At 48.3% G+C, this 15,174-nt stretch overlaps 1 protein-coding gene across 1 annotated transcript in view; it reads left to right on the top strand.

The window, feature by feature from the left end:
* Positions 1 to 1,783: 1,783 nt before the first annotated feature.
* The window catches only part of LUC7L3 (LUC7 like 3 pre-mRNA splicing factor), a 32,717-nt gene continuing 19,326 nt past the window's right edge, over positions 1,784 to 15,174 (top strand). The window contains exons 1-7 of the mRNA XM_082272471.1: positions 1,784 to 1,968; positions 6,601 to 6,667; positions 8,927 to 8,966; positions 9,052 to 9,205; positions 11,497 to 11,571; positions 12,435 to 12,539; positions 14,868 to 15,029. Coding sequence (XP_082128597.1) covers positions 1,870 to 1,968; positions 6,601 to 6,667; positions 8,927 to 8,966; positions 9,052 to 9,205; positions 11,497 to 11,571; positions 12,435 to 12,539; positions 14,868 to 15,029 — 702 coding nt within the window. The 5' untranslated portion in view covers positions 1,784 to 1,869. The remainder of the gene's footprint in view (positions 1,969 to 6,600; positions 6,668 to 8,926; positions 8,967 to 9,051; positions 9,206 to 11,496; positions 11,572 to 12,434; positions 12,540 to 14,867; positions 15,030 to 15,174) is intronic.

The raw sequence follows: 15,174 nt of genomic DNA, 5'->3' as shown, positions 1-15,174 counted from the left end.
GCGCCCAATCATAGCCCCTCACAGTACACTGCACCCAATCATAGCCCCTCACAGAACACTGCACCCAATCATAGCCCCTCACAGAACACTGCACCCAATCATAGCCCATCACAGTACACTGCATCCAATCGTAGCCCCTCACACAACACTGCGCCCAATCATAGCCCCTCACACAACACTGCGCCCAATCATAGCCCCTCACAGTACACTGCGCCCAATCATAGCCCCTCACAGAACACCGCACCCAATCATAGCCCCTCACAGTACACCGCACCCAATCATAGCCCCTCACAGTACACCGCACCCAATCATAGCCCCTCACAGTACACCGCACCCAATCATAGCCCCTCACACAACACTGCACCCAATCATAGCCCCTCACAGAACACTGCATCCAATCATAGCCCCTCACAAAACACTGCGCCCAATCATAGCCCCTCACACGACACTGCGCCCAATCATAGCCCCTCACAGAACACTGCACCCAATCATAGCCCCTCACAGAACACTGCACCCAATCATAGCCCCTCACAGAACACTGCACCCAATCATAGCCCCTCACAGTACACTGCATCCAATCATTGCCCCTCACACAACACTGCGCCCAATCATAGCCCCTCACACAACACTGCGCCCAATCATAGCCCCTCACAGTACACTGCGCCCAATCATAGCCCCTCACAGAACACTGCACCCAATCATAGCCCCTCACAGTACACTGCACCCAATCATAGCCCCTCACACAACACTGCACCCAATCATAGCCCCTCACAGTACACTGCATCCAATCGTAGCCCCTCACACAACACTGCGCCCAATCATAGCCCCTCACACAACACTGCGCCCAATCATAGCCCCTCACAGTACACTGCATCCAATCATAGCCCCTCACAGTACACTGCACCCAATCATAGCCCCTCACAGTACACTGCACCCAATCATAGCCCCTCACAGAACACTGCACCCAATCATAGCCCCTCACACAACACTGCATCCAATCATAGCCCCTCACAGTACACTGCACCCAATCATAGCCCCTCACAGTACACTGCACCCAATCATAGCCCCTCACAGAACACTGCATCCAATCATAGCCCCTCACAAAACACTGCGCCCAATCATAGCCCCTCACACGACACTGCGCCCAATCATAGCCCCTCACAGAACACTGCACCCAATCATAGCCCCTCACAGAACACTGCACCCAATCATAGCCCCTCACAGTACACTGCATCCAATCATTGCCCCTCACACAACACTGCGCCCAATCATAGCCCCTCACACAACACTGCGCCCAATCATAGCCCCTCACAGTACACTGCGCCCAATCATAGCCCCTCACACAACACTGCACCCAATCGTAGCCCCTCACAGAACACTGCATCCAATCATAGCCCCTCACAGAACACTGCACCCAATCATAGCCCCTCACACAACACTGCACCCAATCGTAGCCCCTCACACAACACTGCACCCAATCGTAGCCCCTCACACAACACTGCACCCAATCGTAGCCCCTCACACAACACTGCACCCAATCGTAGCCCCTCACACAACACTGCATCCAATCATAGCCCCTCACAGTACACTGCAACCAATCATAGCCCCTCACAGAACACTGCACCCAATCATAGCCCCTCGCAGTACACTGCGCCCCGCCCCGTCCCCCTCCTCTCTGTACTGAGAGAACCGCGAAGCAGCAAAACGGGCGGGAAGAGGAGGGAGATCTCCTGTGGGCGGGGTCTCTGTCTCCTCCTAGAGTTAGGTGGAGTCGGCGTGGTGGGCGGGACGCGCTAGGCAGTGTGGGAGGAAGGCCTTAGCCGCCATTTTCTTGGTCGGGTGGTGAGCGGGGAGCTCCGGTTGTTCGCCATGTTATCCGCCGCGCAGCTGCTGGACGAGTTGATGGGCCGGGACCGGAACCTGGCACCGGATGAGAAGAGGAGTAACGTGCGCTGGGATGATGAGAATGTGAGTCGGGGGCCTGAGAGGGGGATGTGAGCGGCCTGTGCTCTGTACACCGCCGGGGATTGTGTGTGTGGGGGATGGGGGGAATGGTGATGTGTGAAGGGAAGTCACGTGGTCTGTGTGTGAGGGAACATACAGGGACACCATGGCTGTGTGTACTATATAGAGAGGCGTGTCCTATCAGAGCCCCGCCTCTCCTTACATTAGAGGGATGTGACCTGTCATGGCTCCTCCCATTTATAGATTACTACTAGATTAATATTTGGTTGGTGAGGCTCCTCCCATTTTCTAGGCGTGACCTGTCAGTGGAGTTGTCAGAACTCCTCCCCTTCCTGCCCAATGTTCCTGATTGTTATATAGAATGTATGAACACCCCTCTTTATATATACAGAGGGGTGCACGGGAGGAGGAGGCGTGTGCCCTCTATATACAGAGGGGTGCGCGGGAGGAGGCGGTGTGTGCCCTCTATATACAGAGGGGTGCATGGGAGGAGGAGGCATGTGCCCTCTATATACAGAGGGGTGCACGGGAGGAGGCGGCGTGTGCCCTCTATATACAGAGGGGTGCACGGGAGGAGGCGGCGTGTGCCCTCTATATACAGAGGGGTGCACGGGAGGAGGAGGCGTGTGCCCTCTATATACAGAGGGGTGCACGGGAGGAGGAGGCGTGTGCCCTCTATATACAGAGGGGCGCGCGGGAGGAGGAGGCGCGTGCCCTCTATATAGAGAGGGGTGCGCGGGAGGAGGAGGCGCATGCCCTCTATATAGAGAGGGGTGCGCGGGAGGAGGAGGCGCGTGCCCTCTATATAGAGAGGGGTGCGCGGGAGGAGGAGGCGCGTGCCCTCTATATAGAGAGGGGTGCGCGGGAGGAGGAGGCGCGTGCCCTCTATATAGAGAGGGGCGCGCGGGAGGAGACGGCGCGTGCCCTCTGTATACAGAGGGGCGCGCGGGAGGAGACGGCGCGTGCCCTCTGTATACAGAGGGGCGCGCGGGAGGAGACGGCGCGTGCCCTCTGTATACAGAGGGGCGCGCGGGAGGAGACGGCGCGTGCCCTCTGTATACAGAGGGGCGCGCGGGAGGAGACGGCGCGTGCCCTCTGTATACAGAGGGGCGCGCGGGAGGAGGCGGCGCGTGCCCTCTGTATACAGAGGGGCGCGCGGGAGGAGGCGGCGCGTGCCCTCTGTATACAGAGGGGCGCGCGGGAGGAGGCGGCGCGTGCCCTCTGTATACAGAGGGGCGCGCGGGAGGAGGCGGCGCGTGCCCTCTGTATACAAAGGGGCGCACGGGAGGAGGCGGTGTGCCCTGTATATACAGAGGGGTGCACGGGAGGAGGAGGGGGCGCGTGCCCTCTGTGTAGAGAGGGGTGCACGGGAGGAGGAGGGGGCGCGTGCCCTCTGTGTAGAGAGGGGTGCACGGGAGGAGGAGGGGGCGCGTGCCCTCTGTGTAGAGAGGGGTGCACGGGAGGAGGAGGGGGCGCGTGCCCTCTGTGTAGAGAGGGGTGCACGGGAGAAGGAGGGGGCGCGTGCCCTCTGTAGAGAGGGGTGCACGGGAGGAGGAGGGGGCGCGTGCCCTCTGTGTAGAGAGGGGTGCACGGAGGAGGCGGCGGCGCGTGCCCTCTATATACAGAGGGGTGCACGGGAGGAGGCGGCGCATGCCCTCTATATGCAGGGGGGGGGGTTGCAGTGTGTGCTCTATATACAGAGGGGTGGATGGGGGGGTGCTATGTGTGTCCTCTCTATATACAGGGGAGCATTGGTCTGCCAACTAATTGACTGCAGAGATACATTACCCCCCCCCCCCCCCCACACACACACACACACACACACACACACTCTGGTTAATTCTGGAAGTTTGGATTGTCGAAAGGGGAGGACTCCGCAACAGGCCACAGTTACGATGTACAGTGAGGGGGGGAAAGTATTTGACCCCTTTGTAAAACATGACTTACTTGGTAGAGAAACCCTTGTTGGCAATAACAACGGTCAGATGTTTCTTGTAGTTGGCCACCAGGTTTGCATCTCAGGAGGGATTTTGTCCCACTGCTCTTTGCAGATCCTCTCCAAGTCATTAAGGTTACGAGGCTGACATTTGGTAACTCGAACCTTCAGCTCCGTCCACATATTTTCTATGGGATTAAGGTCTGGAGACTGGCTAGGCCACTCCAGGACCTTAATGTGCTTCTTCTTGAGCCACTCCTTTGTTGCCTTGGCCGTGTGTTTTGGGTCGATGTCAGGCCGGAATACCTATCCATGACCCATTTTCAATGCCCTGGCTGAGGATAGGAGGTTCTCACCCAAGATTTGATGGTACATGGCTCCGTCCATCGTCCCTTTTGATGCGGTGAAGTTGTCCTGTCCCCTTAGCAGAAAAACACCCCCAAAGCCTAATGTTTCCACCTCCATGTTTGATGGTGGGGGATGGTGTTCTTGGTGTCATAGGCAGCATTCCTCCTCCTCCTCCAAACACGGCGAGTTGATGCCAAAGAGTTTAATTTTGGTCTCATCTGCCCACAACACTTTCACCCAGTTCTCCTCTGAATCATTCAGATGTTCATTAGCAAACATCAGACGGGCTGTACATGTGCTTTCTTGAGCAGGGGTAGTGTGTTACCAATTGTTTTCTTGGTGATTATGGTCCCAGCTGCCTTGAGATCATTGAGAAGATTCTCCGGTGTAGTTCTGGGCTGATTCCTCACCTTTCTCATTATCGAAACTCCACGAGGTGAGATCTTGCTTGGAGCCCCAGACCGAGGGAGACTGACAGTTATTTGTGTTTCCTCCATTTGTGAATAATCGCACCAAGTGTTGTCGCCCTCCCACCAAGCTGCTTGGCGATTGTCTTGTAGCCCATTCCAGCCTTGTGTAGGTCTACAGTCTTCTCCCTGACATCCTTGGACAGCTCTTTGGTGTTGGCTATGGTGGAGAGATTGGAATCTGATTGCATCTGTGGACAGGTGTCTTTTATACAGGTAACAAGCTGAGATTAGGAGCACTCCCTTTAATCTCAGCTTGTTACCTGTATAGAAGACATCTGGGAGCCAGAAATCTTGCTGATAGGGGATCAAATACTGTTCACTCATTAAAATGCAATTCGATGTATAACTTTCTTGAAATGCGTTTTCTGGATATTTATGGTCTGTCTCTCACTGGTAAAATAAACCGACCATTAAAATGAGACGTGTCATTTCTTTGTCAGTGGGCAAACGTACAAAATCAGCAGGGGCTCAAATACTTTTTTCCCCCTCACTGTATCTCTATAATGAACAATGACCGTACGCCGGATCCGTGATTGGCAGCTGGGAATTTCTTGGCTGTGCCGGCTGCTTCGCCACTGATAAAATTTCATCAGTTGCCCCTCGGGGCGGATTAAATCCATAAATGTCACACAAAGGTTACAAGTTCATCTCCCCTCAATGCCAGGATTGTAGATGCAGGCTGTGTGTGAGCACCTGTCATGTCTCCTCATCCACCACCTCTGCATGGTGCCAACGTCTACTGTTATTAAAGTAGAACTAAACGCAAAACTTTTATTTTCATTTTGGACAGAGTAAAAGGGGGGGTCATAACTCCTCCATTTTTTTTTTCTCTCTCATATGGGATTTTTCCTTTACTTCCTGTCACATAGCCAAAACACAACAGGAAGTGAGAGGAAATCCCTCCAAAGTGATGGAATCCTGGGATGTCCACATTGGAAGACTTCCCTTTTTTATTTTTATTTTTTTTCCTGTTCTGGTGTCAAAATTTGGGATTTATTTTTCACTTTCGATAAGTTATCCGGACAAATAGAGTGAATATTCCAAACGGAGGCACAGACAGCAATAAAAACCTTAAAGTGCGTCTCCACCCAAAAGGGGAAGTTCTGCTTTTAAGGACTCTTCCCCCGCTCCTCTTGCACAATTGGCACTTTTGAGGAGCATTGGAAGGGGGGAGGGGGCATTGTACAGGTGGTCCCTGGGTTACAAACATCCAACTTACAAACGACTGAAAATAAAGAACAAAGAAGGGGCGCACCGGCCTAGCGCATTATCCTCAATGTAGGCTTTATTCATAAAACATAAAAATGGCTACTCGCAAACAATGGTGTTAAAGCAGCATATCAAATCCAAATATCAGGAGTAGTCCATGTGAATATCCACTGTCCTTAATGGATGATGGCTGATGGGTTTCAAGGCTTCGCCTTGTTCTCAGAGCCACCCCTAATAGTTACTTGAGCCCCATCTTGATCCAGTGAGGTGTATGAGAGCAGTGGCTCTCTCGGGTGTCTTTCTCTTCATTGGCTCCTGCTGCTGTCAATCGCAGCCAGTGAGCCAATGAGGATAGAGAGGGCAGGGCCGAGCGCGTGTGAATGGACATGCAGGGCTCAGGAGCGAGCCTCCCTGAGTGCCCCATAGCTAACCTAGAGGATCCAGGTCTGCTGGGGGAGAACCTAAAACCTAAAGAGGATAGGGGCTGCTCTGTGTACCTTTTTTTTTTTATTTTTTAGGACAGCTTTAAACTATACAGTATAAGTGGGATGTATCAAAAATGTTTTCTGTTCCTTCAGATTGATGGGAATTCAGTGTGGATGTGAATTAGTTTTATTTTGCACTTTGACCATAGATAACATTGTAACACTTTTTTTTTTTTTTTCTCGGCAGGTGTGCAAGTATTATCTGTGTGAATTCTGTCCGGCAGAACTGTTCACAAACACAAGATCAGACCTAGGTAAGGTAACTGTGTCTGGAATGCAAATGGAAAAAATGTAAATTCTTCTGGGGCTGAAATTCTCGCGGACTGCCGGTCACCTTACTGATTTATCCTTTAGTGGCAGTTACTGTAACTGTCACTGTTGCAGGACAGTTTGACCTGTTACGGGAAGTGTAAAAATAACTGATTTTCTGACTGGATTAAAAAACTGTTTCCGGGGGGGGGGTGACGGCTCAGAAAACTAAAATTGCTGTAAGCCCTCCTTCACATCAGCACAGCTTTGTCATCTGAACTCGCACGATTTCAAAGCCGCATTTCAGTCCAATTTCGGGGGGGGGGGTGGCTTGAAAGACATCTGTGCGGGTTCATGCACAGACGTCTATTGAAAGCCCCTCTGAAGTCGGGAATTACTTTTACAAATCGGTACGGCGCCGCAAAGTCAGCATCGCATCGATTGAGACGCTCCCATTGCCGGCAATAGGCCGTGATTTGATCTGTCAAATCACACAGATGTTAACTACTGACAGACCGCATCATAGATGTCTTTTTAATTCTATTTTTTGTGGTCGCAGTGTTTTGCACAAAGCCGCTTCAATCCTGGGTTCTCCCGCTGGTGCCCCTGGCTCCACTGAGAGCCTGGTTGAGCCCCACCCTCTGCTCTCTGGCTGTGATTGACAGCAGCCAGAGCCAATAAGGAGGGAGAGAGCCAAAAATTCTCTGCTCGCATGCAAATCGGTGGATCGAGATCGGGCTCAGGTCAGTATTTAGGGAGGGATGAGAGGGAACTACTTGCCTTCTATGCATTAACCTCCTTGGCGGTATTCCCGAGTGTGGCTCAGTGCCATTAGCGGTAACCTCGAGCCACACTCGCATCGCTGGATCCTGGTAGAGAGGGTACTTACCTCGTCCCCGGGATCCCGCGATGTGTCACTGCAGCATACGTTGGCCGGATCTTCCGCCCGATGCTGTAAGCCCCGGCTTCCGTCTCCTGCGACGTGACGCTCACAGGGGGGGGTGGAACCGGCGGCAAATTTGAAAAGTAAAACACACTGATATATTGTAATCCTATTGGATTACATTACAAAACAAAATTGACATTAGTTTGCCCCCCAGTGCCCTTTCCTACAGTTTTACTGTACATATATATATATATATACTTTAACTTATTTATAGTTATTCATTATAATTTTATGATTTTGTGTTTCAAAAATTATCATACCCGAGATTTTATAAAGAACGCACAGTAAAAAAAAAAAAAAAAAAAATCACATGTAAATAGTTGGTTTGGGCTACTCGTCCTTAGGAATTACTAGCAAAATAATTGTACCGCTTTCAGCACCTAAAATCGGAAACAATCATACCGCCAGGGAGGTTAAATTGCATTTTTCCCCCCCTTTTGTTAAAAATAACAAGTTAAAATTACCTGTTCTGTGCAGTTGAATTTGCATAGAGCAGCCCAGATCCTCCTCTTCTTGGGTATCTCTTCGTTGCTCCTGGCCCCTCCCTCCTGTTGAGTGCCCCAACAGCAAGTGGCTTTCTACCGGGGGCACCCCAGCCGAGCCGCCATTCCCCTGTATCTATTCAGACACAAAGCTGCAGCCCGCCCCGCCCCCTTTTTCTCCTCATTGGCTTACTGAATTTAACAGCAGCTGGAGCCAATGGGCACAGTGTTGTTGTCTCAGCCAATGAGGAGGGGAGTCCTGGGCAGCCGAAACACTCCAACATCGCTGGATCTTGATGGGGCTCAGACAAGTATAAGGGGAGGGGGCTGCTGAATACAGAAGACTTTTTTTTTTTATTTTAATGTATAGAATGCTTTAGGATAAAAAAACCTTCTGCCTTTTACAATCACTTTAAGGTGAAAAAACCTTCTGTTTGAACCGCTTTGACTCAAAAAGTAAAGTATTGGGGTGTCCAGAGGTGTTGTATACCGCCATGGCCAGCTGCCTGTGTATATCAATGACAGGCTGTCAGGTTGTTGGCTGTACACCTATAAGCAGTCATTCAAGTGGTTACAGATGCAAACACACACACACACATCATAGGTTGAACTGGATGGACTGATGTCTTTTTTCAACCTCACAAACTATGTAACTATGTACAGGGATGGATAATCGGCCCTGGATGTAAACTCTGTAAGCTGAAATGAATGGGCGTACATGAGCCCTTGGGAGTGCAGCCATGGTGGTAGTTCTGAGACTTGGCATACATTGCGGAGGTGAGATGATCCTTGAGTTGAGCCTTAATAAATATGGTATGACATTTGTGTTTCTCCAGGTCCGTGTGAAAAGATCCACGATGAAAACCTCCGCAAACAGTGAGTGGTGTTCTGTATTTTTGTTTTTTCTTTCCATTGTTGCTTTTGCCATGTTCTCACTGAGGTCTGTGTGCCCCTCCCCCAGGTATGAGAAGAGTTCTCGCTTTATGAAGGTGGGATACGAGCGAGAGTTCCTGCGCTATCTGCAGAGCCTGCTCGCCGAGGTGGAGCGGAGGATACGGAGGGGACACGCACGGTTAGCTCTGTCCCAAAACCAGCAAGCTTCTGGTGGTGTAAGTGTCTATCTCTTCTCTCTTCTTCTTTTTTTTTTTTTTTCTCCCCAAACTGAAAACATGTATATGTATGTGTGTTATATATATATATATATATATATATATATATATAATTTTTTTTTTTTTTTAGACTGTATGTTACACTGTGTAGCAGACGGCATGGTGGCAATATCTTGCTGGTGTTGAGTGGAAGGGGTTAGCTGATATCAGCTTTTGGGTGGCATTAGGACTCCCTTATACTGCCCTCCTCCAAAATATTTGCTTCAGGAGTCAACGCATATAATAGATCATTATATTAGCATTACTCGCTAGGGCTCCTTTAATCCTTTTTTTTTTTTTCCCCTGCAGTCTCCCACCTGGGGGATATTCGGTTTCTGCTTTGCAGCATGCTTCAATAAACGCGTTTTATGCTTTTATTCTCCTAATGAAGCAGATCAGAGAAACATGTTAGGCCACTCCTGTTCAACCTAGCCATTCTTGTTACCGGAGGACACACCATTTATCTTCAACAATGGTTGTTGTTTACATTTTGTATATTACATAGTTACAAATACCAGCTAATGGTTGGTGATTCAGGCTTCTTATGAAGGTAAAAGAAGAAATCTATGCCTAATTTCTTGCGTATGAACTTTACTTTGCACTGAACTCAACATTGTGTTAACATTTGTTCTAACGTTTTATATGCGTACAGTGTAAATGTACTCTATTGGAATAGAAGTACCCATGTTGCTCAAATGTTGCGTTCATCCAGCATACAAAGTACTTTTTTGTGCAGGAACTTGCTGCCAGCAGAATCCTATGTATTTGGTGCTGTATTTTCATATGGCCTTGTTCATGCTCCCTCATACTAAGTATCTTATTGATGTCATAACAAATGGAACCATTTTAATGTTATTTTTTTTATAGTGTGTATGTATGTTTTTTTTTTTTTTTGGTTTGTTTGTTTTGTTTTTTTGATGGAATTAACAAATTAAACCTTTTAGGCTCCGTTCACATGTCAGCGTATCGATCGCGGGCAGAACCGCCATGGTTCCGCCTGCGATCCGGAGATTATTGCAAATCGCGGGACGCCTGTGCGTTGCCCGTGATTTGCAATAGCCCCCCAAACGCTGAGCGATGTTGCCGCGATTTCCGCCTGCCGAATTGCGGTAACATCGCGCAAAAAAAAATTGCGGGACGCAATACGCTCCAAAGAAGCTCTTGTACTTTTTTGGGCGTCCCGCGATTTTTTTTTTTTGCGCAATGTTACCACGATTCGGCAGGCGGAAATCGCGGCAACATCGCTCAGCGTTTGGGGGGCTATTGCAAATCAACAGGCAATGCACAGGCATCCCGCGATTTGCAATAATCTCCGGATCGCGGGGGCGGAACCGTGGCTGTTCTGCCCGCGATCCATACACTGACATGTGAACGGAGCCTTATACATGATACGCTGACATGTGAACGGAGCCTTATACATGATCTGATATTGGCACTAGAGATGCACCGAAATGAAAATTCTGGGCAGAAACCGAAAATGCAGGATACCCTTGGCCGAAAACCGAAAATGACTTTTTCCCCCAAATGATTTTAAAATAGAACAGGGGCATACACCAGAAACAGGCAGCGACGTACACCTGTAGCTGCCACCCTGTCGCAGTATATGTACTGTGACGGGTATGGCAAGTGGATAATTTAATTACCAATGGTATTTGTATTATGCAGCATGAGGGGGTTCATGTATTGCCACTGGTCACTGATGCATTAGTGACCGACCAGTGGCAGTTAATTAACCCCTTTGTGCTGCATTAGTGGCACCAGTGTCAGTGTTGATTAACCCTGGTTGTACTGACACTGATACTGGTTGCACTAATGCAGCACAAAGGGGTTAATTAACTGCCACTGGTCGGTCACTAATGCATCAGTGACCAGTGGCAATACATTAACCCCCCTCATGCTGCATAATACCATTGGTAACCTTGCCTCAGCTGCGCCCGCGGCAGCCATCACTAATTTCGGCGTCTTTAACCCATTTTCAGCCGAAAATTTCGGTGCACCACTAATTGGCACATTTTTAAAATCCCAATCTATGGTAATGTTTTCTACTTAAATGCTTTGTTTCGACAGCCACAAATTTGGGGGGGTTCTTTTTAGGATTATAGGGACGGTGGAGTAATGTCTGGTCATATGTGTTACGCTCAGACAAATGTACATTCTATTGCATTAAAGGTCTCTCGGGTTGTGTAAATTTTGTTCTGAATCTTCATTTGTCTGAAATCTTCTTCTTTTTTTTTTTTTTTTTTTTTCTTTCACATCAGGCTGTTGGTCCAGCCGGAAAGAATGAGGAGAAGGTTCAGGTCCTGACAGATAAAATCGAGGGTCTGTTGCTGCAGGTGAGATGAATGAATGGAACGCAAATGATAATTGGCTGCTAGGCCTGGTCATCGTCTCAGGGGAGCAGGTCACATGCTCCTTCATACCCGAAAATGCTAGATAATGCCTTCTGCAGTTGGGCTGAGAGCAGCTGCAGGGGGAAGCACAGGAGTTCTGTCCCTCTCTTCTGTCCCTCTCTTCTGTCCCTCTCTTCTGTCCCTCTCTTCTGTCCCTCTCTTCTGTCCCTCTCTTCTGTCCCTCTCTTCTGTCCCTCTCTTCTGTCCCTCTCTTCTGTCCCTCTCTCCTGTCCCTCTCTCCTGTCCCTCTCTCCTGTCCCTCTCTCCTGTCCCTCTCTCCTGTCCCTCTCTCCTGTCCCTCTCTCCTGTCCCTCTCTCCTGTCCCTCTCTCCTGTCCCTCTCTCCTGTCCCTCTCTCCTGTCCCTCTCTCCTGTCCCTCTCTCCTGTCCCTCTCTCCTGTCCCGAAATGCATTTATAGTTTAGCCCACTTCAGTACCTGACCTGGTAACTTCTTGCAGTCCTTCTACATCAGAGCTTAGACTGAGGCAGAAGCAGCAAAAGGAGCCAATCTTGTTGTGCTACAGTGTTCATGTGCATGACTGAGATGTGAGCTCATCAGTCTGCTGCTTCTCCTCTCCTGTCACAGGCTGGGGGAGAGATGAGACCTGTATGTATTGCTGAACGAATCATGTCTGCTGACGTGCCAGGCAGAACTGTGCTTTATGGCAGGGATGTGTAAGTCTTAGGACTGGATGGACAGCATTACAGATCTATTGTTGGGTAAAACCTATATGCATTTCAAATGTATTTAGCGGTTTGCCTGGTGTTCATCCTTTTAATATTGTATTTCTGTCTTCTATGAACAGATTGAGGAGCTGGGCTCGGAGGGGAAGGTGGAAGAGGCGCAGGGAATGATGAAACTTGTAGAACAGTTGAAAGAAGAGCGAGAACTTCTCACATCTACCACATCGGTAAGTCCTTGAAGACACAGCCACTCAGTCGTCTGCTCCTATGAGTAGGCCGAGATGTTCTGATTTTTTTTTTTTTTTTTATTTTCTTTAACTTTCTGCTATAAAACATATCCAATAAAAAGGAAAAAAAAGTCTTCATCAATTTAGGCCAATATGTATTCTGCTACGTATTTTTGAGTAAAAAAAAATCCCAATAACCGTATATTGATTTGCACAAAAGTTAGAGGTTGTAAACCCATACAACTTTTTTTTTTTTTTGCAACCTGTAAGAGAAACACATAATGAGCTAGTATGCACCGCATACTAGCTCATTATGCAATACTTACCTTAGAACGAGCCCCCGCCATGCAGCCCGCTTACCTGTATGACGGGCGACATGTCCAGTCGCCCGTCTTCCGGGATCGCAGCATCCGGCCATCTGATTGGCCGGAGCCGCGGTGACGTAAAGATATGCACTGTCACTGTACTAATGACACTGGCTGGGAAGGGGTTATAACATCAGGGGTGATCAAAGGTTTGTGTGCTTGACCAGTGTTTTTGTAAACTGAGGGAGATGCTTTTACTTGGGGGAAGAGATTAAGCCTAGTCCCTGCTTTGCAGAGACACCAGGTCTATGCCTTCCCTCCTGTAAGAATGGCAATCTGCCTTGTTTACATAGGCAGATTGCAGTTTGGTTTATGTGGCTGATGATCAGTGGGTGCTGGCGGACATAGAGTGCGTGGTAGCTGCTGATCGCTCCTGCTGTGTGTTGCCCGCCCTACCTGGAGGTTCAGTATCGTGTGTGTGTGTGTGTGTGTGTGTGTGTGTGTGTGTGTGTGTGTGTGTGTATATAATATATATATAAATAATGTGTGTATATATGTGTGTGTGTGTATATATTTTACACACACACACACACACACACACACACACACACACACACACACACACACACACACACACACACACACACACATACATACACACATACATACACACATACATATATATATATATATATATATATATATATATATATATATATATATATATATATATATGTATATATATATATATGTATATGTGTATATATATATATATATATATATATATGTATGTATATATAGATCCTGCACACAGCGACCGCCCTGTAGCAGGAAAACTGCTATAGGGCAGTCAGCAAATGGTTAATCACAACTTATTTACCTACCAGATACAGCTATCCCCAGCTGCTTCCAAGTGCGAGAACTGAAGGATCACATGACTGCTGATTGGTCAGTTCTCGGGTCAGCTTTGAGCAGAGAGCGGTGACTGTCAAACACCGCCCACTGCTCCTCAGCACTCACTGGAGCATCGGGTTGGAGAAGGGGTGGGAGTGGCTGGCTCAGGCTCTCAGCAGCACGCTAAGCCAGATGCCAGTCAGTAATTGGGGTGGATCCCGACATTGTTCTTTATCAGTTGATCGAAGCCACATGGGGAGATTCCCCGCAGCAGTTTGTGTCGCTGCCCCTTGAACTGTGAGATTTCCCCTGTAGTGGTTTTTTTTTTTTCCTCGGTGGTGATCTTTATCCTGCATTAGATGTCTGGCTTCTTTCACACTAGCCGACTCCAAAGTTGCACTGAAAATTGCGCAACTTTGAAATCCAACTTTGATGTGACTTTGAGCCCTGGTTCACATTGGTGCGGCTTTGAAATTGTACTTCTTCAGTGTGGTTTCAAAGCCACAGAGCAGTGCAGTTTGCACCTCCAATTTCATTGCAATTTGTGACTGTTTAACAGAAGTCAATGCAAGTCGCAATGAAATCAGAAAAAAAGTAGTTCAGGAACCTTTTTCAAAGATGCGACAATTTGAACTGTTCTATTGCCTGCAATGGGATGCAAATTGTCTTGCGATATGGAATAGTTAAATCGCATCACAAATCGGTGTGAACGAGGGCTGAGAAGACTTATACATTCTCTGGCATTGAAGTTGGATCAAAGTGGTGCAGGAACCTTTTCCTGAAGTTGCAGCAACTTCAGTAGTGTCAATTAGAATGACTCTTCTAGAGATGCATGGCATGTCGAGTTCTGCGGAGTAGGGTCTCAAAGGTCAGATCCTAAGTCGCACAAGTGTTAAAGGAGCCTCTCCGCTCCTTACTGTGGTGTTATTTTTTTACATTACAAAGTTTACATTAATAAGGACCCATCAGGAAAAGGCATCAGCTGGATGAGGTGGGGATATCATCACTGGGGTTCTCAGGAGACACAGGAAAGCAACAAAAAAAGGCTCATGTGGAATAAATCATGTAAGGCTAATGACAAGTTTCAGCATTCAATTCCTAACTTCAAATGTTTTCTTAACTTTTGCAGACAATTGAGAGTTTTGCAGCCCAGGAGAAGCAGATGGAGGTGTGTGAAGTGTGCGGTGCCTTTTTAATTGTCGGAGATGCTCAATCCCGAGTGGACGATCACCTCATGGGAAAACAGCACATGGGTTATGCCAAAATTAAGAGTACTGTGGAAGAATTAAAGGTATGTCCATGATGATGATGATGATCATACACGCAGCATGACATGTTTTGTGTACTGTGGGAGATCAGATATGGTCACTGCAGTGTCCTGAGTTACTTCACTTAAAGACTTTTTAAAAGTTAGCTAGCTGTTGAATAAAAAAAAA

Source organism: Pelophylax lessonae (genome assembly GCF_965119305.1).
Source record: "Pelophylax lessonae genome assembly, chromosome: 11".
NCBI lineage: Eukaryota > Metazoa > Chordata > Amphibia > Anura > Ranidae > Pelophylax > Pelophylax lessonae.
This window is presented reverse-complemented; position numbering and strand designations above follow the sequence as displayed.